The 22,518-nt window shown below is 43.9% G+C and overlaps 1 protein-coding gene across 1 annotated transcript in view; it reads left to right on the forward strand.

Moving 5' to 3' along the window:
• The window catches only part of snx29 (sorting nexin 29), a 118,532-nt gene that overhangs the window by 90,870 nt on the left and 5,144 nt on the right, over nt 1-22,518 (forward strand). The window contains exons 19-20 of the mRNA XM_079182051.1: nt 5,475-5,615; nt 17,595-17,734. Of these exons, the coding sequence (XP_079038177.1) occupies nt 5,475-5,615; nt 17,595-17,734 (281 nt within the window). The remainder of the gene's footprint in view (nt 1-5,474; nt 5,616-17,594; nt 17,735-22,518) is intronic.

The raw sequence follows: 22,518 nt of genomic DNA on the forward strand, positions 1-22,518 counted from the left end.
CATTATCATCTGCACTTTCTGCGAATCCTCGGCAGTGGCTCACGACTACTCCTAATTCCACCTGCTTGTTGGAATTACCCTCAGGCTAAAGATCCAGTGAAATGTCAAGCAAAGAAAAAAGGCTGCAATTATCCCTTCACAGACTTCCCGTTTCAGATCTTTATTTCTGTCGTTATTTCACGGCATGCAAGTGCTCTTTTCCTCAGGAAGCTGTCGTGCTGAGAGACGGCCACAGAGATGTAGCTTTGGTACGTGTGCACTTTGCTTGCTCTCCTCAGGCTTCACGTGGATTCCTCCTGTGAAGGGCTGGAACTTCTTTACACTTTGAAATCATGCGTCTTTGTGAATGTATGCGCGGCAGACCTTCGGACCAGCTACCGCTGCCGGAGGTGGCTGGTCTTCACGAGTATAGTAGAGCTCGTGCGAGCCTTTTCACGTCTCAGCAGGCTGTGGGAGCACACAGAGCACATCTGACGTTGATTGTTGAAATGAATTATCACCGGAAGGACGGGTAGAAAAGATAACATATAAATAACCACCGAGGAACAGATTCATGTCTTCTTTTGTGCATTTGGACATTTTATTTGACATCCTCTTGTCATTTCTCCAGTTTGTATCAGTTCTTTGTCACACGGTATATATTGAGCCTCGGCTGACGGCGAGGGTCCTGTTCTCGCTCCGTGACGTTCTGTCTTAAATGTCAGCGATGATCTATCGGAATAAGTGCGACTCACTGAAGTGAGCATCTTAAAAGAAAAATATTAAAAAAGCTCTGTGTAAATATTTTTAGACACAACAGAGAACAAATAAGTTATTCACATGGGAGGTAAAAGTTCTGTGTTTTAAATAACATGAAGACTTCTGATCTTTTTTTAGGGGCTGTAAAAAATGATGTCAAAAGTCCACTTCACGCCGTTGGCAGCTGTATTATTAATATTTATGTGTCGGGTCCTCTGACATGACTACTGGCGCTTCTAAATACATTTTGTTTTTGTCTGTTGAAGCTTATTGTGCAGTCGGCCTACACTCAATTCTGTGACCACGCTCTGTCTCCCGTATAGTCACACAGTGTACGGGAGATTAAGGACAACAATATGAACATGCTCTTGCATCAGGCCCATGTTATTGCGTTACATTCTATGCATTTTGACAGCTAAATCTTGTGGCGAGGGACCCTGTATTCCTGGGCCCATTCAGGTGTATCCCCGTGGATAACTGCTCGAATGTTGAAAACGTCTCTCCAGTGAAGAGAATAAAGTTTGATGCACACCAGGAATGCTTTCTAAAATGTCAACAGTAAGCAGAGAGTGTAGACGCCTCCTCAGACTCGACACAGTGAGCGCTTCTTCCTCGACCTCCTTTTTCTGCAGCGATGCTCCGTATCACAGAGTGAGGAATCCATCACGGAGAGACGGAGACGACTCTCTGCGCCGACATTAGTCTCAATAGACACGAGTGCAAAGCAGTCGCTCTATAAGGCTACAAGTGTGTGAGAACGGAGCAGCGCTTTGTCTTTACCTTTTTATGTTGCGATAATACGGCCTGAAGCTCTAGCGGGCCGAAAATAAATGGATAGATGCATAAATAATGATATAGTTGAACGCTTAAATAGATTGACACGGTTGATTTCTCCCCTCAAAAGTTACCAGAAGTGAATTTAATGATCAAAGAGCATACGGAAATTGTAAAAAATAAATATAGTACTGCCCCCCCCTCGAGGCTTATGATCTGTAAAACTGTTAATTTGCCAATCAGAGGCTTTAAGCTGATTTATTCACTGACCTGCAGCAAGTTGCATGAAAGTATATATAGATAAATAAATACAATTTATAAATAGATCAATAAATCCACAAATAGATTTAACATTTATTGTTTAATTTAATTTGTGATTTGTTCATTTATGGTGGCAATTAAGCATTAAATTACATATTTTTTTATTTATTTGAGCGTTTAATTAGCTATGTATTTACATGTTTAATTTTAGCCCCTTAAAACCCTCCCTACGAAGCTGAGTGCAGTGAGTCTGCAGCTGAGGGGAGGTGAGTCAATTTTGTGGCAAAAGTCGGTGTACCAAAGAAGTAAATTACAGCACTTCACTACTAAAAAAAAACCCCGCCTTTGTATCACAAATTGCTGATACTTCGCTTAACAAAGGTGGATTTTTCTTCTCATATTGACTCATTGGGGTTATATTTTCATCAAACGTATTATAATGCTTTCTCAGATATTCTCAGAAGCCATTTAAATACAGACAATAAGACCGTGTCCATCACAGTCGAGCTTTCAACGACAGCCTAAAAACCCATCAACCCTTTTTTTCCGCGAGGTCCCTCTGAAGCATGATTAGAGGCCCCGTCCCCGTTTTGAAGACGCCTTTTATTGGACGAATCAAAGCGCCGCCGCTCAAACATTCAAAGATGTTGAATTTGGACGTCGCCGAGATTTTAGTCTGAGATAATGAAAGACTACTTGTGATAAGTCGGGAAGGAGAGAGCTGTTCGCCGTGTGCTTTGCCGCGAGTAAGTACGCCGATGAGATGGTGTAAAGTGGATTAAGCTCGCTGTGCTAATGCCGCCGTCACTCGCGTGGAGCCATTTGATGTCTGACACACTGCAGACACTACGGGACTGATTCTATCGCCACGTGTGTGCTTATGCAGCTCCGAACGTGTATTCAGAGCCAAGAGACGACATGTGGCTGTACACCATGCAGCACATACAGACGTTTGAACCCATTGTGCGCTTTGAAGCAGGCTGTACCGCATGTTCAGTCAGGATTATGTAGAGTTATTATTATTGTCGTGTTTTTACAGTGCCGGAGGGGGGTTGAGGCAAGCATGTAGGTTGTGGATGTGTGGAAATTCGGCTCTCCAATATTGTTTTTGAGGAGATTATGAAGGTGATGGATATGTCAGAGTGCTTATTTTTCACTCTTAACACTTTTGACAAGGCCAGACTAAAGTTTGGAATAATAAAATATTGATCTAGATGATATATGAAAAACAAAAAAAGAAATCTACCTGTAGATGCCAATCTCGCTTGGTGAGTTGTTTTTCCTACATTTCTGGTCATCTATCAAAATCTGAAAATCGTCAAGTAAAAGACTCTTTGATTCGCTTTGATGACCCAGTTTAGTCAGCCGTACACTAAGCTATAAGAAGGCGTAACGTCCACACACACACACACACACACACACACACACACACACACACACACACACACACACACACACACACACACACACACACAGAGTCCTTCCCTTAACTTGCAAAAAAGAAGTTGGTAAAAACTTAGTTGTGCTTCTGTGGGTCAGACACATTTTGCTGACGTGACAAGTGTCCCGTCCATTAGCAGCCCTGTCTGCTCCCATCTCGTCAGCCGCCGCTGTCATTCACCGCATTCTGGTCCGTCTTTCCGGGCAGCTGCTGCTCTTCATAGAAAACAAGCGACGGTGTATCAGAGGGTTTCAAAGTCTGTGGGCAATTAATTCCGCTTTACATCAGAGTTTCCTCGTTTTCATGCCACATTATAACCCTTTTAGCGTATTATTCTATAATTCTGTGATTAAAAAACACAAGATACACGCATATGATTAGAAACACCTCCCACTCACTCCGTAGATATCCATTTAAATGATGGTGCGTGCCCTTCTTTAGATCATTCTATTCAACTACACCGTGAAGAGTCATTTTCACATATCTTTTTATAACATGAACGACGTCTAGACGTGTCTGCCAGCGAGACATTTAGGACGGCTAACAAAGCCTCAGCTGTCAGTCTCCTCTTAATGGCTGTCCAAAATGTCACACTGTTCCGTGTTTGCCGCGTAACCTAGACTGCACAGTAGCGTGGATGCTGACAAAAGAGCACTCAGTAAAAGAACAGTTGCCCTTAAAACTAAAAAAAAAAACGGAAACCTGTCATTATCCACCTGCACCAATGTCCGTAAAAATGTCTTAGAGGTTGATATGGACACAACCTGTGGTTTGTCCCTGATAGTTTGTTGTCTGCACCTCTGAAGAGGACATTCAATGACATCAAATGTCTTTTAAGAAAGGTAATTCCTTAAAAGCCAAACATTGAGCCCCAGCCCCAAATGCCTTATTATTCATATGAATCATGATATGAAGCAGGGCTGCGCAACATATCGTGATATGAGACTCGACATCGTCTTAGATTTTGGATATCGTAATATGGCAAACGTCTTGTCTTTTCATTAAATTCTCTGAACTTACCGACCTTTTTTTCTAGCTGTTCTATCATTTTCCTTAATATACACATTACTGATGATTATTTATAAAGAAACAACGTCATTCTGTAAGTATTTTGTGATAGTCAACCCTCCAATATCGTCACAATATCGCGGTGTTTAGCCAGAACAACCGTGATATTTGCTTTGGTTCGTATCATATTTTCCCCAGGAATTCATGGTCCCGAGAGGATACATCCTAAGGACGTATGTGATCCTCTGATGGTTCCTCTAGTGCCGCTACTGGGTCTGAGATTTCATTAATCCAGTGAAATATCTCATCATTAAATGTTTGCACAGATGTGATACTTCTTTAAATGTGGGAACAACACCACTTATTTCCAGACGTTCTCTCCCGGTCGCCAATTATGGTGTTGTGTTGTATTTGAAGCGTGCGAGAGAGAGAGAGAAGTTCAAACCTTTGCCTACTGTCAGCAGTTGCGTTTGACTAAACAAGTTCTCTGAGACCTCTAAAAGGCTGCACCCCATCCACTCTTGTGTCTTGACTTTTTGCATGGAACGTCTTGCTGATGATGACAGAGCAGGAAGAAGGGAACACGCAGTTCAACATTACGGCACAGACGTTCTCGGCGTTTGATTACTTCATTTCTTGATTTGCCTGGTGGGGGGGCGGAGCGGGAGCTTTGGTACATTTTTAAATCAATTTCTGTTTGTGCGTACCTGAATCTAGTCTGTATGTGTTGTTGTTGTTGGGCACTTTTTGAATTGAATTCACAAAAGCCTGCCTCTGTGTTCTGTGTTTCTACTGTGAAAATGGGACCCATCTCTCGCTCTCCTCCTTGTAATAGGCTCATCTCTCCTTCTCCGTCTGCTCCCTCTATCTTTCGCGAGTCTGAATAAAGCAGCTAATGGTGCATGGAAATGGTGGCACCACAGTCGCGCCTATAGACAGACTTTTCTTTTCCTCTGTTGTGTGTTGCTGCATTTAAGTGAAAACACACATTTACATGGACGAGAGGACGTCATTCTTTCACCCATCTCATTCATTTATTGTAAAGCACTGTAAGAGCTCTACAGCGTGCTGTTGGTGTTTTCTTTCTTTATCCTTTTGAATATTTGATAAATGAGTTCTGGTTTCGTTAGCTTCTCAAAGAGGGTTTCAGTTTGTCTCTATACTGTTGCTTTTTTATTAACGATTTGAGGACACGCTGCTGCTGCTGCTGATGATGATGGTGATGATGGTGTTGTGTCTTCCCTGTCCCCAGGTCTACATCCGTATCCTGGACAACGAGTGGAACGTGTACAGGCGCTACACCGAGTTCAGGGAGCTCCACAACCACCTGAGGACCCAGTTTCCACAGGTGGACACCTTCAACTTCCCACCCAAGAAAGCCATAGGGAACAAGGTGAGTGTGTGAGCGACTGTGGACCTTTCTCTGTGACTGTGTCCAACACGTCTGTGGAGCAGTAAGTAGTACATAAAGACCAACTTTATAATTATGGACAAAATCTGTAAAACATTGAAAATAATGTGTCCTTGATTTTTTTTTAAGACTGAAGTAGACACAAGCAGAACTTTAATTTTGAGTCATCAATCGTCGATTTTGTTTGCAGATTATATTAGCTTTAGCTAGCTAGCTAATTAAGCTAATGTTAGTTGCAGGAGTTGATTGAAAACGAAATATCCGGCTGTCTTATTAATGTTTACAGCTTCCTCGTTTGAATATGAGAATCTTGATAAATGGGTCTTAATTACGCCCTCGATGGCTACATAAATGAGTTTGTCTCATCTCAGGCAAGGTTCCCTCGTCTCAAAGTCAATGGTTTTGGTTAGATCCCTGAAATAAGGTCTGTGGTGAACTCGAGAGATCGTAACGTTTTGTTCAAAGACATAAAAAATAGGTCAGTAAATACCCCACTCATGAATTTTAAAAAGGCGGCTGCTAACAAGTGGCTCAATGTGACGACAGACGTTGTCGGGGTTGTTGCGCAAAAAGAAATATAGAATGATGATGCAAAACAATAATAATACAGTGCTAAGCTAGTTAGCCAGACATGTTAACATTTCAGCTAATGTTTAACGACGACTGAACACTTTTGATTTTTTTGTTTTTTGTTTTGGATTGGCTTAAAAAAACTAAAACACCACTCGCTAAACTCTTTAAATGCAGAGTGTAGCTCTTACCACAGCCCCCATGTGGACAAAGCCAAAGCTCTGCAGACTCGCTGTGCCCAGTCACGGTCACTAAGCTCTCCCTTCAGAGGGAGGGCTGCACTCAATGGTTGTTTCAACCTCTCCCCACATGACTGTGACCAGTTATCAAAAACATTCATGTAGGCCTGTAAAGATGGAGTTAACCAGCACCATTTCCCTCCTGGCACTTATTCACTTATGCTCTTTCGCAATCTTTTTTTTCCTGACACACACACACACCAAACCTCCCTCTTCATCTACAGAGGACAAACACTGCTCCAGGTCTCCATGGTTCACTTACCTGTCTAGTTACTAGGAGATATCTCTCTCTCCTTCTCTCTCTCTCTCTCTCTCTCGCTCTCCCCCCCTCACCCCTCTCCTCTCTCCCTCCTTTTTCATCCTGTTCTCCTCTGTCTCCCTCCAACATTTGGGAGATAATTTGGTTCTGACCCCAATTCTCTGGCTGGTCGGATTTGACGGCGGTCTGACTCCACCACCTTCAAAGACACTGTGCTTTCACAGCTAGAAAAGGGACTGAACGCCAATGTGCAGGTGCTGCAGATGTGAGAGGAGGGTGTGTGTGTGTGTGTGTGTGTGTGTGTGTGTGTGTGTCGTGGGTCTGCAGGACCGTGTGGGATCATGTGGAAGTCCAAGTGTCTATCAAAGGCCTCTGTCTCATTGTGTGCTGGAAAGCTCTCTGAAAGCCCATTACGCTGCAGGTTTGTGTGAATTATTGGTTTTCGCCATCTCCAGGAAGTCGTCCGTCACTGTACAGAAAGCAGCGCCGCGGTTTTGTTGCTCTCTGACTACACTTTAAAGCAGGCGCACTGCTGGAAAGACCTACACACACCATGAACACTCTGCTTTACGCTTTCCTGTCAAAGTATCAAGAGTAGCTTAACACCAGACTTTCTTTCTCCTGACCTCGCTGCACTCATGTGGAGGTGTACTCCGGGTGTGATGCTGCTGTTGTGTGTGTGTGTGTGTGTTGAAACTTTCAACCAGAAGAGTTCAGTTTATGGTTTTTCAGGGTTTATGACGTTGCGGTGGAAATTCAATCATTCTTAATAACAGGCGTGAATAATACATCTCTCTTCTTCTGTTGTCTTGCTTTGTATTTCAGTTGCATTCACTCAGTGTTTCCTTCTCATAATACAAAACACATTAGCTGTTCTCTATATATTTTCATCTCATTTTCTTTCTTTTACCCAAATTACCTTTTCCTTTCTTTGCCATTATGTTTCTTTTTTTGTTTTGAGTGGATTCGTTTATAAGCCTCTTGAGGTCTCTTCCTCTCCCACTCTCTCCATTAACACTTTCCATTACTCCACAAATATACTGTGATGATGTTCAAGTCAGGATTGTCACTGTGGAGACCAGCTTCTCTGTTAATTTGTCTTCCTTGGTCGATACGAAAGCCTAAAATATACACCCATATAGAGACGGAAGCTAAAATCTCTCTCCCCGTCTTGTTTAACTTCTTTAACCATTTAATCCACTTCACAGGAGCGTTTCTGCGAGGCACTTCTTACAAGTGTCGCGTCTCACAAGAGGGTTGTTGCTCACAAATTTCCAGGGCTCTCGCATGCTCATGTGTATTTGTTATGAATGCTTTAACGTGTGAAAATGAGCGCGAGGAAATGATCTCGTGTCGCAAATAGCAGCTTGCGTTCCGCAAATTTGGTCAAACTAAGCTCAATATCTGTGACCTTGAACATGCATTATACTTCTATTGTTGGAAAAGTTGTCTCATATCAGCTCGACTTTGTATGCGCTGTATGTGTTGTCTTCTAAGTCTTCTAAGTCAACACTTTGAAGATGAATTAAACATCAGCCGTGCACGCCACAGCTTTGCAACTTTCAACAAAGTATAGACGAGGTCGACGAGTTTCAAACACCACAAACTAGTGGATTTTAAGAAGATATTCAAGCTGCGAATTGAAATAAATTTAATCATTTCTTTACATTTCTCAAATGAGCTGCTGTAGCAGCAGAAGTTTTGAAGAAACTTGCCAACAAAAAACAGAGCTCAACACCTTAGGGACCAGACTGAAATGAAATGAGGGAGCAGGTGGACGGCTTTTTAGTACCAGATTGGTGAAGTATGCGTGTGTGTGTGTGTGTGTGTGTGTGTGTGTGTGTGTGTGTGTGTGTGTGTGTGTGTGTGTGTGTGTGTGTGTGTGTGTGTGTGTGTGTGTGTGTGTGTGTGTGTGTGTGTGTGTGCACGCGTGTGTGTGCCTGCAAAACAGGAATTTCTCTGTGAAAGCTGAAGCAGCACAGCATGAAAGACAGTTATTGTGTGTGTTTCAGAGAGAATGTACTGGCTGTGTGTGCAGGAGGTATGTGTGTGTGTGTATGTGTGTGTGTTCACAACTATGTCTCTGTACCCCAGAAGTGAGCCTCTGCAGCATGGAGCGCATATTTTGTATATTCAGGCGTGTTTGTTGTGTGTGTGTGTGGTGTTCTTGGTAATCAGCAGTTCTGCCGTGTTGAGTTTCCCTGTTATTTCAAACCAGTCGGTGTTTGTTTCTGGCTCTCGGAGCGCTTTGGAGTGTCGGCGGTGGAAACAGGTGAGGAGGGGAGCAGTGCTGCTGCAGGAATGAAGCGTGCCAAGATTATTTTTCTCCCACAGAAATGCTGATGTTTCGAGTCGGCTTGTTTTACTTGTTTCAAATAATAGTGCCGGTAATTCAGATAAAAAAATATAAAATGCGGTGATACAGCCGTCTTCACTTTTTGTTTTTTTTTTTGGGTGTTCTGCCTTCAGCCATGTTTTCAGCAATCTCTGTCCTGCTGCATTGTCCTAATTGGGGGATTATGTATAAAATGTGTTGCTGTAAACCCAATAAACTCCCTTAAAGCCACAGTGAAAGCTGCATTCACACCAAAGCAGGTGTCGAAGGCGAAAATGGCACTCGTTCCATTCGTTTGAACATGTGCAGGAAGCGAACGAAAATCGAGCGGCCTGGGGGCGAAAAGTTGACGCGCAGACAGCTTTTTTGAAAGAGACGCGACCCGACGTCACGTAACCCTCGATGCAGAGCCGAACACATTCATCCATAGATCGCTGCCGACAGAGTCACTGACTTTGCTGCTTAATCCGCATTAAAGGTTATTTCCCGTTCAGATTTTGTTCAGAGGATTATAATAATGATGTAATATTATTAGCTAACTACATTTGATACCAAAAGTAATAATTATTACTTTTTAAAGGAACTGAGTAACCGTCTGTGTCTGTTCACGTGTATTTGTTCAGTTTTTCTCAACTCCGTCTCCCTGTTTTTGCTACAATCGGTCTTTTAAGTCCTCTTTCCTGCTTTCTTCCGTTACAAAGTGACACTTTCGCGACAGTGTTGCACACCTTAAGCTGATTTTGATACACACAGACACACACACACAGACACGGGGCCTCTCGCTCTGATGCGTGGCGAATGATGGAGAAATGTTAATGTCAGGAGTGAAGCGAGAGGGAGAGACCATCAAAAGCCTTTTAACGGCAGCACCGTGAATATCTGCTCCGCTGTGGTTCTCTCTGCAAAGGATGAAACGCGCCAACTGCCAGTGGAGATCAGGCAGCAGAGGAAATGCGTGCACAAACTTACTCGATTACATGACAAGGACAGTCGGTTTCATCACCGCGTCCACACTTTCCCCCGAATGATTGACAGCTCAGAGGGAAACACAGCTGCAGCTCTGCCCTGCTGTGGATTTAAGTCAGTAGAAATCGTACTGAAAATCGTCATACCCGCCACATGTAAAGCAGGTAACTTACACACACACACACACGTTTGTGAGATTATCTATGCTATAACACTTCACTGACTTCTCAGGCAGCTTGCGTGCCGGTGCCCTGTGATTGGACCGTTCAGCTAATCTTCTGCCTCGTGTGGTGTCAGGACTCATCAATAGTGTTGAGAGTGTTAACCGGATGTGGGCTTAACTCCTGCACCCTCTGCTTGAATCACATGTTACACCTGAAGAGACGGGAATTTGAACTAATATGTAATAGATATGTGTGCCAATGTCTGTATTGTTTTTTTAGCAGTATTTTACACACAATGCTCTCAACCTTTTCCAGCCAGGGAACCTTTAGTAAATATCGGGGCCTTTACCCCTTTTATATTGTAATAGGGCAAATTCTTTTCATGAAAGGTTGTTTTATTTCTTAGAACATTTCAAAATTCCGCTTTATTTCTCCTTTAGATTAGATCCTCTTTCTAAAGATGAACCAGTAATCTATTTACAGTATAGGATTTGCATTTTATGCAAAGGATCCTGTAGAACCAGTTCTATGTTGAAATTGTCATCAAATACCATTAAAATAAAGGTTATAATCTACAATAATAAAAAATAAAATGTGGGCCTCAAGCCTCTGTTCCATGAAATCAAGTTCACGGTCATAAATCTCCAATAAACCCTTGTGTTTTGATCACATTCTGAGCGTTATGCGGCTTAAGGACTGACTCTGGACTGCTAAAACCCAAGAGGGCTGTCTTCACGGGGCCATTGGGGAGCTTGGGAGCTTCATACCATGTTTTCTGGTCAGAATTGCCTTAAGTTGTCTTTGTGATGGAGAGGATGCGTTTCTCACAATGCAAGAAGTCTTCAAGTTCAAGGATCTAGATCATAAGAGAGCAAGTAACTCCTGCTGGATTTAATTAGCTTCTCCACACAGCAGTTTCCCATCCAGACTGTGCAGGTCAGACAGAAGCTGTACATTCATTATATTCTTTTCCCCAAATCTCTGTCTCAGCCAATTTCAGACTAGTGTTTTGAGACATTTCAGACTGTGGTAATGCAGCGGGACGCCTTCAGCCATCGCTATTTAAGGAGCAGTCGTGTGAATACTGTTGAGTGACTCCTCATTTGGATTCATTTCATTTAGAAATTGGCTCATGTCTCATCAGCCGGTGGCCGTTGACCCCTGACGGTGGCAGCCGTGGCCCCGCGAGGCCCCGTCGCCACCAGAACTTTGCCTCGTTGACTCGTTTGTGCATCTGTGTCCTGTCCGGTCCCGCTAATGAGACTCTCCCTCTCTGTGTCTTCGAGCGCTTTGGGAGAGACCGTCCAGCTGTGTGACCCAACCATACGGATGATGTTAAACACACACACACACACACACACACACAAAGAGAGATACAGATGCACACACTCTGGCTGTGACAGCTCTTAACCAGCTGATTTGTCAGGGGCCTGGCCAGGCATACAGGCTAAATGTTCCCAAGTCGCGCCTGTCAAATCCCTCCTGATGCGAACGCTGAGACAGAGAGGGGCCACAATGATTACATCAAAGACACGCTGTTGTCGTCAGACCCCAGAGTCCAGCTATCAGCCTTTCTCACCTCATCCAGATTTTATGACTTGTGTCCAAAGTCCCTTGCGAGTCTTCCAAAACCAATTTCTCTCATTCGCCCACTTGTGTCCCTGTCTCCCCTCCTGCTCCTTGAAGTCACTCATCCGCCTCAGGCTCCGAAACAAATAGCTTCATTTTGGGCTTTTATCTCTCTCTCTCTCTCTTTGTTCTCTCCAAGGCTGCACATGGAGACGTTGTGGTTTCCTTTTCCCAGGAGCGGCGGATTAAAAGAGAGACGCAACGGGGAAGAGTCTTTTGGTGAACTGTTTCGTCAGACGGTTGAGATAACTCTCTCAATCAGCACGTTCCATGTTTAGTGAGCAGTCGTATGAGACTGTGTGGAAAATCAACTTTGATTTTCTCAAGTTTTGTCCGCAATTTTTGCACATTATCCGCACGTCCAAGCCGCTAAGCTGCATCTACGACCGCCTCGTAAATTTCACTGTTGACTTAAGGCTCTGATTTAGTCGCTGTTGATACCACAGTTTATTAAGACGTTCTTCACATTACTTTACATTAGTTTGGGGTTTGCTCAGAGGGAAATAAAATGCAAAATATTTTTAAAGCAGAAGTTCCACCTTTGAGGAAATTTGCTTATTTGCCTTCTGGCAGAAAGTTAGATGACATGAGATCAATACGACTCTGATTTCTTCTCAGCAGGCGAGTTTGCCATTTTCGACAGGCGTGTGTGCCAAACAGTTTCTAGGCTCTGAGCACTAACTTCCTGGATTCTCCGGTTGTTCCCGTTGGTTGACACTTGATGCTTCCGGGGAATGACGGGTCCTTTTAAGTCGGGTCCTACAGAGGCTCGGCAAGACCCCTCCCGAGCATTCGTAAAGCACACAATGGAACGATTCACCTCGTCCACTTTAAAGCTGGAGAGCACGTGATCGTCAGCCAACTCATTAACAACAATGTAATACTGAAGTCTACGCGGAACAACGTACATCAGGAGGATTACATTTACGTAGGGAGAGAGTATAGGCAAGATGAAAACAGTGATTCAAATCATTAATTGATGCGTTCTCAGATACCAGTTATTTGTGTTGATGGAATCTAAAACAATGGCAATGAGAATAATGATGGTAAGGTTACATAAAAGTCCTGAATGGTATAGTCATAACAGAAGAAACGGCGCTTACACAACTACCGTTTGCCCTCGGCAGTCGCCCCATCGGCACATACACGGAGAAGAGTGCCAAGGCCGCCCTGATTAATTAATCAGAAACTACAAAGTGAATTATTAAGCAGCCCTAGTATGTTGTGTTCACATATTATGCAATATACATGTTTTACTTTTAATTATGTCAAAGAGACATTGTGGAGGTCCCGTACGAGCGTTCCTGAAGTGCCTGTGATGTTTTATGCATGGCCCCGGACCCCCGGATCCCCGGTTTGGTGCATGTTCAGAGAACAGCCCGTTCAGCCTCGCTGTGGCCCGGTGTGGGCTGACTTGGTGGAAAGTGTTTGACCTTGTTTAGTCGCGAGCGTGTCCCAATGCTGTGCACTCTCGTTTAAGTCAAGTGTACCGCAGGCCCAAATCAACACTCGGGTTGATGTCCCTGAAAAACAAGTGGCGGCTTGGAAAGTTCTCGGGTGTTTTGTTTTTTTTTGGGCATATGTGAAGCTCAGAAACTTTTTTGTTTCCCAGAAAATATGCCAGACACTAAGGGCCTGATTCACATACGGTAAATCCTTCGACAAAATGAGCTCTCAGTCTGCTCATTATCAGTGTCTGAATTAGCCAAGACAGCAGCTTATTATGCAACCAGCAAATCTGGCCCGGGACTTCCATTACATGGCATCCTTACTGTCCCTCCTGTCTCAGTCTCTGTGAAGAAATAAACCCCCAAAAAGCCACAACAGGAATACAAATCACTGTAAAACACAGTTATTCAACAATTTTCAAGCAGGATCGAAGTCTTGGTCAAAAGCATTGATTTTCTGTCCAGTTCTGAATATGTTTTTTTGTTGCCAGGCAACATTTAGTTCTCCAGACGTGCTTTTGGGATTTTTTTTTTATTCCCTCCCCCAGAATTGAAAGGCGTAAAGCTGGCAGCAAATTCACTGAGCCGTTGTGAAGACTCCGGCGCATATGTGACTAATTTACGCTTTTCTTGCATTGACTTCTCCCCTCTCCTGCCTATCTCTGCTCTCTGGAAAGTGACATTGAGCTGTGGTGTGTGTGTGCTTGTGTGTACATTATATATACATTTCAGCCTCTCGCTCTACCGTTGCATGACCATGTCATGACGCCGTATCGCCCCATACACTGCTGATAAGCATGTTTATAGAAACGTATTATCTTGAAAATTAGAATCCATGACGTGAATGACATCTAGAGGTGAGGACGCAAGAAATAGTCCATAAACCATCTCGTGTGCCCTTCAAAGGCAGACTGCATTAACTACAGAAGCAGGGTTAAAAGGATTTGCCATAAAACCTACAGTACATAATACCTGAAAAATACAGATCCTGTGTTGGTGGACCATCCATAATACATACTGACATATATTTGTTGTCATAAATACATATTGAAAGCTCATTTTGTTGAGTTCACTCTTCGGGAAATGCTCTGAGTTAGTTCCCTCTGGTACGCAGTGATACAGCGGTCTAGGGCTTTTATTGTGAAAGGTGAGCACTAAGGATGCTGTGCTAAAGCATTATGGGCTGCCCTTGCCAATGTGGCGGGAATAACCTTAATAAACGTAATAAATGTGGCTGTTCGTGTTGCGATGCGCTGCCCTGCTCTCATTAAATATATCAATTTTGCACCACGACTCATGGATTTGTCTCAATCCCGCTGCTCTCTCTCCTCTCGTCTGGCAGCCATTTTTCCATCAAGTCAGAGTCAGCACACAGCCCAAATATGTAGTTAACTGCCTTCACCCAGCTTCCGATGTCTCCCTTCATGCTGGTTGAACAGGATGTGTGTGTGTGTGTGTGTGATTTACGTCGCTCCTGTAGAAGACAGAAATAGGCCTCGCTCACCTTCATGTTTTGTATGTGCTGCTGGTACACGTCCTTTCCCATATGATGAATAATAATAGACTGATTTAGGCTTCATGCCATATCGGTATAGCGGTGTGGAAAGGAAGAGACGAGGGGAGGGGGGACCAGGAAGGAGCGGTGTCGAGATAGCTTGATGCGAGAGGACAGAATCAGCCTCGTACCTGCATCAGTATGCCACAGCAGTTTCTGCTCTGCCTTCTCGCTCCTCTCTGCAAACAAGAGACAAGCACCTGGCCTCTTCAGCCTTCCACTCTCTTCCTCATCCTCCACGAGAGGATGAATCCGTCACGATGTCCATTAGTGTTTTTTCGCTGCTCCGACATCCATGAAAGCAGCCCAGGGTGTCCCTCACCGTGTTGACACGGCATGAAACCCACGCTGGCACGCACATCCTAATCTGACACATCACATTTACCCAGTCCCTACTGCGCCCGCTTTACCCGGCACGGAGCAGAGTTTAGTGATCCACGCTTATCCACTACTTGGGGCGACAGTGAACCTCTTATCTACTCTCCGTTTTTTTGAAAGTTCTCTCTGGCCGCTGTACTGCCTTGCCTGTCGTCTACCAACCTTCTGGTAGGTTCGCAGTGGAAGAATGTGGAACAAACTGCACCAGGAATATGCAGCCAAAGGCAGCTGATGTGCGTCCGTAAAGTCACCGTGCATCTGGTGGAGGTTGTGAAAATCTTCTCACCATATTTTCCACCTGTTGTTGTTGTTGTTGTTGTGCGCAGCTTTGTTTGGATACGCAGCGACCCACACGCAGTCAGTGACTCAACAAATCAAATCAGATGTTGACGTCTTTAATTTATTTTTAGAGATGAGCGAGGTGGTCGACTTACTCTGTGACTAACTCTGAGAGAGTTGTGGATTTATTTGTTTGTTTTTCTTGTTCTTTTGAGACCAATCAAATTCAACCAAAACGATGAGTCATCATTATTTTGTTTTTGTCATATCACAGTTATGCAGTTATTTTGATACCTTTAAGATAAAGCTCTGCGGAACACACGGGTGGAGCAGAGCCAGAATCCTTGCCATTGATTGGTTGTTGGTGGTTAGATCTGTGTCGAGCCGGGAGAAAAGCTTGACATTCCTCACGCGTTACACTCTCTGTGGTTGTTTCCCATTTGTTTTGACAGCAACAAAATACAAATCTTTTACAGTAATTGAATTCATGTATTCAGAAAAAGTCGTGCTAGTGCATCAGAGTCTCCCCAAGTAAAGAAATGAACATGAAAAGGTAAAACTGATTCATGTAACAGTTGAAAAATGGCTTTTTTAATTAATTTTTTTCTGGATTGTAAGAGTAAATACTAATATATATTTAATTTACAAAATTAAAACAAAAAACTAATAGTCTCCAAATGCAATATTGCTCTTCTTCTATTCTGCTTCTCAACGACTACTATTTGCTTTTTTAAATAATGTGTGTTCTTGTATTTATCAAATTTTTTTGATTGTTATGGATTGTATTGTCTTTTCAAATTAGGGGCAGTGCAATCTCATCATATTTTTTTTGTCAAAAGCATTGCTGGTCGTGCAAGTGGAATGTCTCTGCTCCTGGGAATATAGCAGGTAGCTTGTTGAAACCCCCCCCCCCCATGGGCGTCAGATGTTCACAATTCATTTCATAATATGGCACTCGTTGATTAATGAATTTCAACTGACATCAGCCTTTTGTTGTCCGTGCTGTGTGGTACCGGGGCTTCGTGTACAGGAAAAACAAATTTGTATTTTAAGACAATTGCGTTCACTTGAGTGTTGGGATTGTAGATCAAAAGAGAGACGGGAAATGTTGGCGTCCTGCAGTACCATGGCCGTTTGTTCCATTCCCAAGCACCAGAGAGTGAAGCAGAGCGGTGCCCAGGCTTTGTTCTGAGCCATGCTAGCGTCGGCCATGTGGCTCTCTGCCTTCAGAGTGTGAATGCTCATTTGACCGTGCCTCAGCAACCAAATCACAAAATAAACACAAATATTAAGGTAAAGTGTGGAGCATTGCTTGTTATGGGAGATATGGTATGTGGAGGCCTGGTCATTATCAGCATTAGTTGGCTTAACTGCATAAATACGGTATTTGTACTGATGGAAGGAAAGCTCAGAGGGACAAATCACACAGGACACCTATTCAAGGTTTGATCCTGCACAGCGACAAGACATAATTACTCCAGAGTCACAGAGCCACAGGTCATTAAAGGGGCTTTCACATAGTCGTAGGGTCGGATTATGTTCCCACTGTAATCAGAGACCGCTTGCGAGAGGAGGTCTCGGTCCGATTCCTAGCGAACCCATAGCGCGGTGTTTTGGTCCGCACCAGAATGCGATTACTGCGTTCACAGCTGCCCCGAATACAATCAAATTTAAACAGACTAAACGTTGACATAAGCAGCATGTTCCCTTAAGACAGCATGTGTTCTTAAGATCCGCCTTCCTCCCTTTGTGATTTCAAGAGCTCTTTTGCTGGAAACAGCTGCCTGTTGCATCTGAAAACATCCCTAGCGGGAGCGCTGCGGCAAAGCGGTGAAGTTGCGGGCCGTAAAACCAAAACTATTAGTTTAAAGCGCCGTAAATCTGAGGGGGACTGCAGAATCGGTTGATAATTCTGTGTTAGTTCATCACTACGAGCGACCCCTTTACGTGTAGTCATGTGATCCATTGTTGAAATGAAAATCTATTGTGTTAGTGCGATGAATAAAGTTTCATGTTGCAGCTTTAACCTCAGCTTTTCCAAGCACCATCTTATCTGTAACTAACTCGTTCTCTTTCTCTCTCTCTCTCTCTTTCTTTCTCTCTCTCTCTCTCTCTTTCTCTTTCTCTCTCTGTCTGCAGGATGCCAAGTTTGTGGAGGAGAGGAGGAAGCAGCTGCAGGGCTACCTTCGCACGGTGATGAACAAACTGATCCAGACGCTGCCAGAGTTCACAGCCCGCCCCACCAAAGAGACCCTGCTGTCTCTGCTGCCTTTCTGTCTGTAAGTGGACACACACGGGCATGTTCGATACAGCTTCTTACCCTTTTATGTGAGCATGTGGAGACGTGTGTGTGTGTGTGTGCGAGAGAGAGAGAGGGATGCCAGCACCTGTTGGCAGGTGGAGGGGCTTCTGTCTGTGAAAGAATCCAAACAGGAGAACAGTCAAGGAAATAAATCAGGGAATGTGTGTATCTCTGTAACGTTCGTTAAATATTCATAGCATCAGATGGTGGTTTGAGTTGCGTTTTGTCCGAAGCAACTCAAATATGGTGGAATCCAAATAATATACCTCTTTAAAAATGTAGAGCTGCCTCTAATCTTCACATAAATCCCACTGTATGCTCACGTGACATCTAAAAAGGGAAAACATCCGGTTTTTTTGGACAATACTTTGTTTGCTTTTTAAACAATTTAATTTAAGATGTTCCGACAGAATTGGCTGCCACGGCTGTTCGTGGCAGTAGTTGTTACAGGAAACAAACGGGGAGGATTAATGTCACTGACGATGCCAAATCCCTTGTAAACAAACTTCAGCGTTTCCCCGCGTTTTACACTCACACACTCGTACGAGTGTATTTGTTCTCTCACACGCACATTCACACACACTCAGACCGGCGGGTGTGAAAGTGCACGATGCCCCGGCTACCCACCTCCCGACCAGGCTCCGTCTGAAGATGAGATGTTCCAGTCATTTCCTGTCAACATTCACATCGGTTTCCACTCACTGCGATCAGTCAGCTGGCGTGACACCGTCTGACTGGAATGTCATTTCCTCTCTGGAGACATCTGAGTCACCGGGCTAAGGCAACAACAACAACAACAACAACAACATAGTCGACATAGACGTGGACTTTGTGGCCTTTGCTAAAAGCCACTAGGTGTAGAGTTCTGATGTGATGATGGCCTTTATAACAAATAATAATCACGGCACAGGTTGTTATTCGTAGAAAAAGGAGAAGAGTGCAGTCTTTAGTGTCCCCGGGTTGGGGGGGACTGGACGAGGCCGCGTGAAACGGGTCTCAGTCTGGTTCTGGATCAGACTCTGTGGCATGCGAGCAATGCAGACCGACCACCTTTCTGTGTGAAAGCAGATTGTGTGATTTCATATTGGATACCACGGATAAACGACTAAATCCAGCTGCTTATCGTGAGACCTGTCCGGCGATCTCAAGAGGATCACGGAATTATCCAAGATCATTTGGTAACCATGGTAACAGATGTGCACATTTTCCCAGAAGGAAAACTAAGTGAAACAGAGGTGAACTGTTCTCTGTGTGTACCATCTATTAGTTCTTTGTCTATTCCTACCTGGGCTACATTAAATAGGACATACAGTATGAGGGCCATGTGTAGTCTTGATTAATAATGATTATCATCATCATCAGTGAGAGACGATAAATGAACTCATAAGCTGCAGTAAAATGCAGCGTCACCAGTCGTGAGCAGTGACGGTAGAAGTAAAAGCACAGCAATACCAGAGTGTAGTGTAGGAATACTCTGATACAAGTACAACTCCTGCATCAAATGTGTACATAAGCATCAACATATTCTTATATGCTTATCTTGCAGAATGGCAATTCAGAATAATATGATGTTATTGGATTATATCTGTGGATGTGTTCATTTAGCAGCTGGTTGATTGTTGTGCTTTATATACTGCTGGGAAATAATATTTCATCATTATTTATTACATTTTGTGATAATAATTTGAATCTGTAAAGTAGCGAGTAACTTAAGATGATTAATGTAGTGGAGTAGATAGCAGGAAATGGATTTCTAAAGTAAAGTACAAGTACCTCACAATTGTACTAGTAGCAGTATTGTACTTTGACGTACAGTAGTTGAGTTGGCGCTCAGTCACTGGAGTTAGATCGTCTCTGCGGGTGATGTAACACTGACGGTGCAGGATGACATCACTAAAACTGTCCAATTACGTCTCAGTCCATCTAAAGAAGCCAAAATATCTTCCTCTGGCGGCATGCTGCAGTACAGGTCATAAGCCCCGCCCCCTCCCTCCATCTTATTTAATATAACATGGGCCAAACTAAAAACATCAAAGCACACGTAAAAATGTTTTTCCGGAGATGGTTTCTGTCGTTTTAGGTAGTTGTTATCATGCTGGTGTTAATTATTTCTGTTTGGTTTTAATTCATTATCTTACGCTATAAAAAACAGATGTGACGTCATGACTGACGGCTGCTCTGACTGAATCGTACGTGGAGAAGGGAAACGAGAGTAACTGTAACTCTATGTAACTGTAACCTTCATACAGCCGCTGACCGCGTCGGTAGCCAGCTTAGCCACGTCTCTCCTGACAGTGAAGCTGATCAGCCTTGTCTGATTGTCGTGTGCGTTCATATCCTAGCACACAGGATGACGTTCCGGAAACAGGAAAAATCACAAGTCTGTGTCACAGAACATTGCGTCAACCATCAATGTAGTTATGGAGATATTATGGTTACTTGTTGCATCTTTCTCCCCAAACCAAGCCGAGATAAAGACACATTGTGAGGTGAGTCTCTAAAGGCAGTAGTACAACATAGTTCTTTGTAAAGCTCCAAAGCACAGACTGTTCATTATCTAGTCTGCCCTGAGAGGCTCAATAGTCCCACCTCTCCTCGTGTCTCTGAGCCGAAATGGAAACCTTTCTGTTGTCTCGTCTTGAAATATTACCGTGTCGAGCCACATCCGTTACTTTCTTCCTACGCTGAAATGTTCTTCAGAGTTTAATACGTCTTCACTCATACGTTCATCTACTCTTACCCAGTTACAGCATGTGTTTGTGCCTGTCAGTGCCTGCTTATTACTCCTGACTTTTAGCCACTAGTGAACAAAAGCAACAGGAGACGCTGGCATAGCTCTGGTCTACTTGGTGGCGCAAACAGCTGATGTTGTGGGTCAACGATCTCTTTTGCTGTGTGACCAAAAAGTCACCCCAGAAATGATTAGCATAAAAGTGAAGTTGACGCAGCAAGAGAAACGACCAGTACATCATGTTAACACGTTTGCACAACACTATCTTGAGCATCACATGAAGTAAAGTTGATGGTTCAGGACTTTTACTTGCATGTGCAGGTTTCTCTGGGCCTGCCGTGATCGCAGCCGACATCGAATCAACACCGATCAGCATACCGTGATGTTTTTGGCTCGTGTGTGTGTGTGTGTGTGTGTGTGTGTGTGTGTGTGTGTGCGTGTATACAGGCATACAGTGCTCTGTAGTTTGTCGCCGATGCTGCGCTGAGGCCTGCCGGTGTTGTCGTGGTGTTTTAATGGTTTAACATGATGAAACCTGCGCTGGTCTAACGTCTTCAGTGAGGGATGAAAGCCTGATTAGTCTGGTCATTAACTTGATGAGGGGGGCGGGAAGGAACACGGAGAAGATGCAGAGGTAAGCGAGAACGCTGTTTGGCCCCAAATAGAAACCGCACTTTGCTTGATTATGCAACGACCACGTCTGATCCAAATTAGGAAAACACTGCACGCTGTCAATTCTCAAATAGTGGCCAAGTCTCAGATATGATCCAGCACCAACAGATAAAGGCCCGTTGCCAATATAGGCGGTGTACGAACACGGTAAATTCAGCAAAATGTTCATTTCCACGGCCTTAATTCCACTGTTTATGGACATTAATGGACTAAACATAAGATATGCTTCCTCACAGTGTTCACTCTCACTGTGAATGTTACCAGATGACTATGTGGCCACAAGTTAGCATTATTTAAAATGTTTTTATACATTTTGTTGCTTAATTTGTAACCCAATGGCAAAGCCCTAGACAAGGATGTAGAGATTCAAGCGCGAGATAACAGAAGTTCTGGTGCATTGAGAGAAATTGAAGCCAGTGGAGAAAATGACAAGAGGCGGTTTAGTGAGAAAGATGAAGGGAAGAGGACCCTGGAGGGTGCTGGGAAAGACAGCTGGTCTGGGGTCTGAGGAGGAGACGGAGGAAAGAGAGAAAAGAAGGGAAGACTGATTGGGGTCCAGCACATCAGATCTCCTGCTGAGGCACTTGATCAAAACTCCTTAATGATGCTGCACTGACCCAAACGCCTTATTGTGTTGTTGTTTTTTTGTGTGTGACACTGTTCCTGTTACAAAGCCAGAAAAAGGTTCTCTTCTAAATATCAGCTTGAAGTTGAGTCATTTAATAACTGTTGCATGCCAATCACCCGGTTAGATTTGTAATTAGCCGCTCAAATTGATGCGAGCTGACAGAAAACGTACTTGGAAGGGTTCCCAGCACTTTGATTTACATTATCGGTAGTTTGAGGAAAGCAGTAACACAAAGACGTTGCTCTTTGATCACACTGATGTTCCACAGAGGAGCTATAAAGATAAGAGTGGACGACGTCTTGTGTTTTCAGAGGATCAAATAAGCGCTCCCGGGAGCTTAAAGTCGCAGCGCTGCAAGCACGTCTGTAGACTCCCGAGTGTTGTTTTTACTGACCGCCCATAGGTCACCACTAACTCACCTTTGTACCGCTGATATGTGGACCGAGTTTCTATTACTGTAGCGGGCCTGCACGGCAGCGTTCATGTTTGTTCACTCTGATGCGCTCACTCGGCCTCGAGCGCTGGCTGCATTTTTCCCTCACTTGTCTGCAACAGCGACTTGGTCACACCTCTCGCCAGATTTGCCACCACTCAGTACGCAGCTCCACCTCAACGCTTTCATGGTTTACTCCGAGCACAAAGTACACACTCTCCGGCTGGGCTCTGGCCTTATTGACCCGCTGCCTCGGAGAAAAATGGCGTCGACCAGAATGAGGATGCAACCTTTTTT

This window comes from Pholis gunnellus (assembly GCF_910591455.1).
Source record: "Pholis gunnellus genome assembly, chromosome: 21".
NCBI lineage: Eukaryota > Metazoa > Chordata > Actinopteri > Perciformes > Pholidae > Pholis > Pholis gunnellus.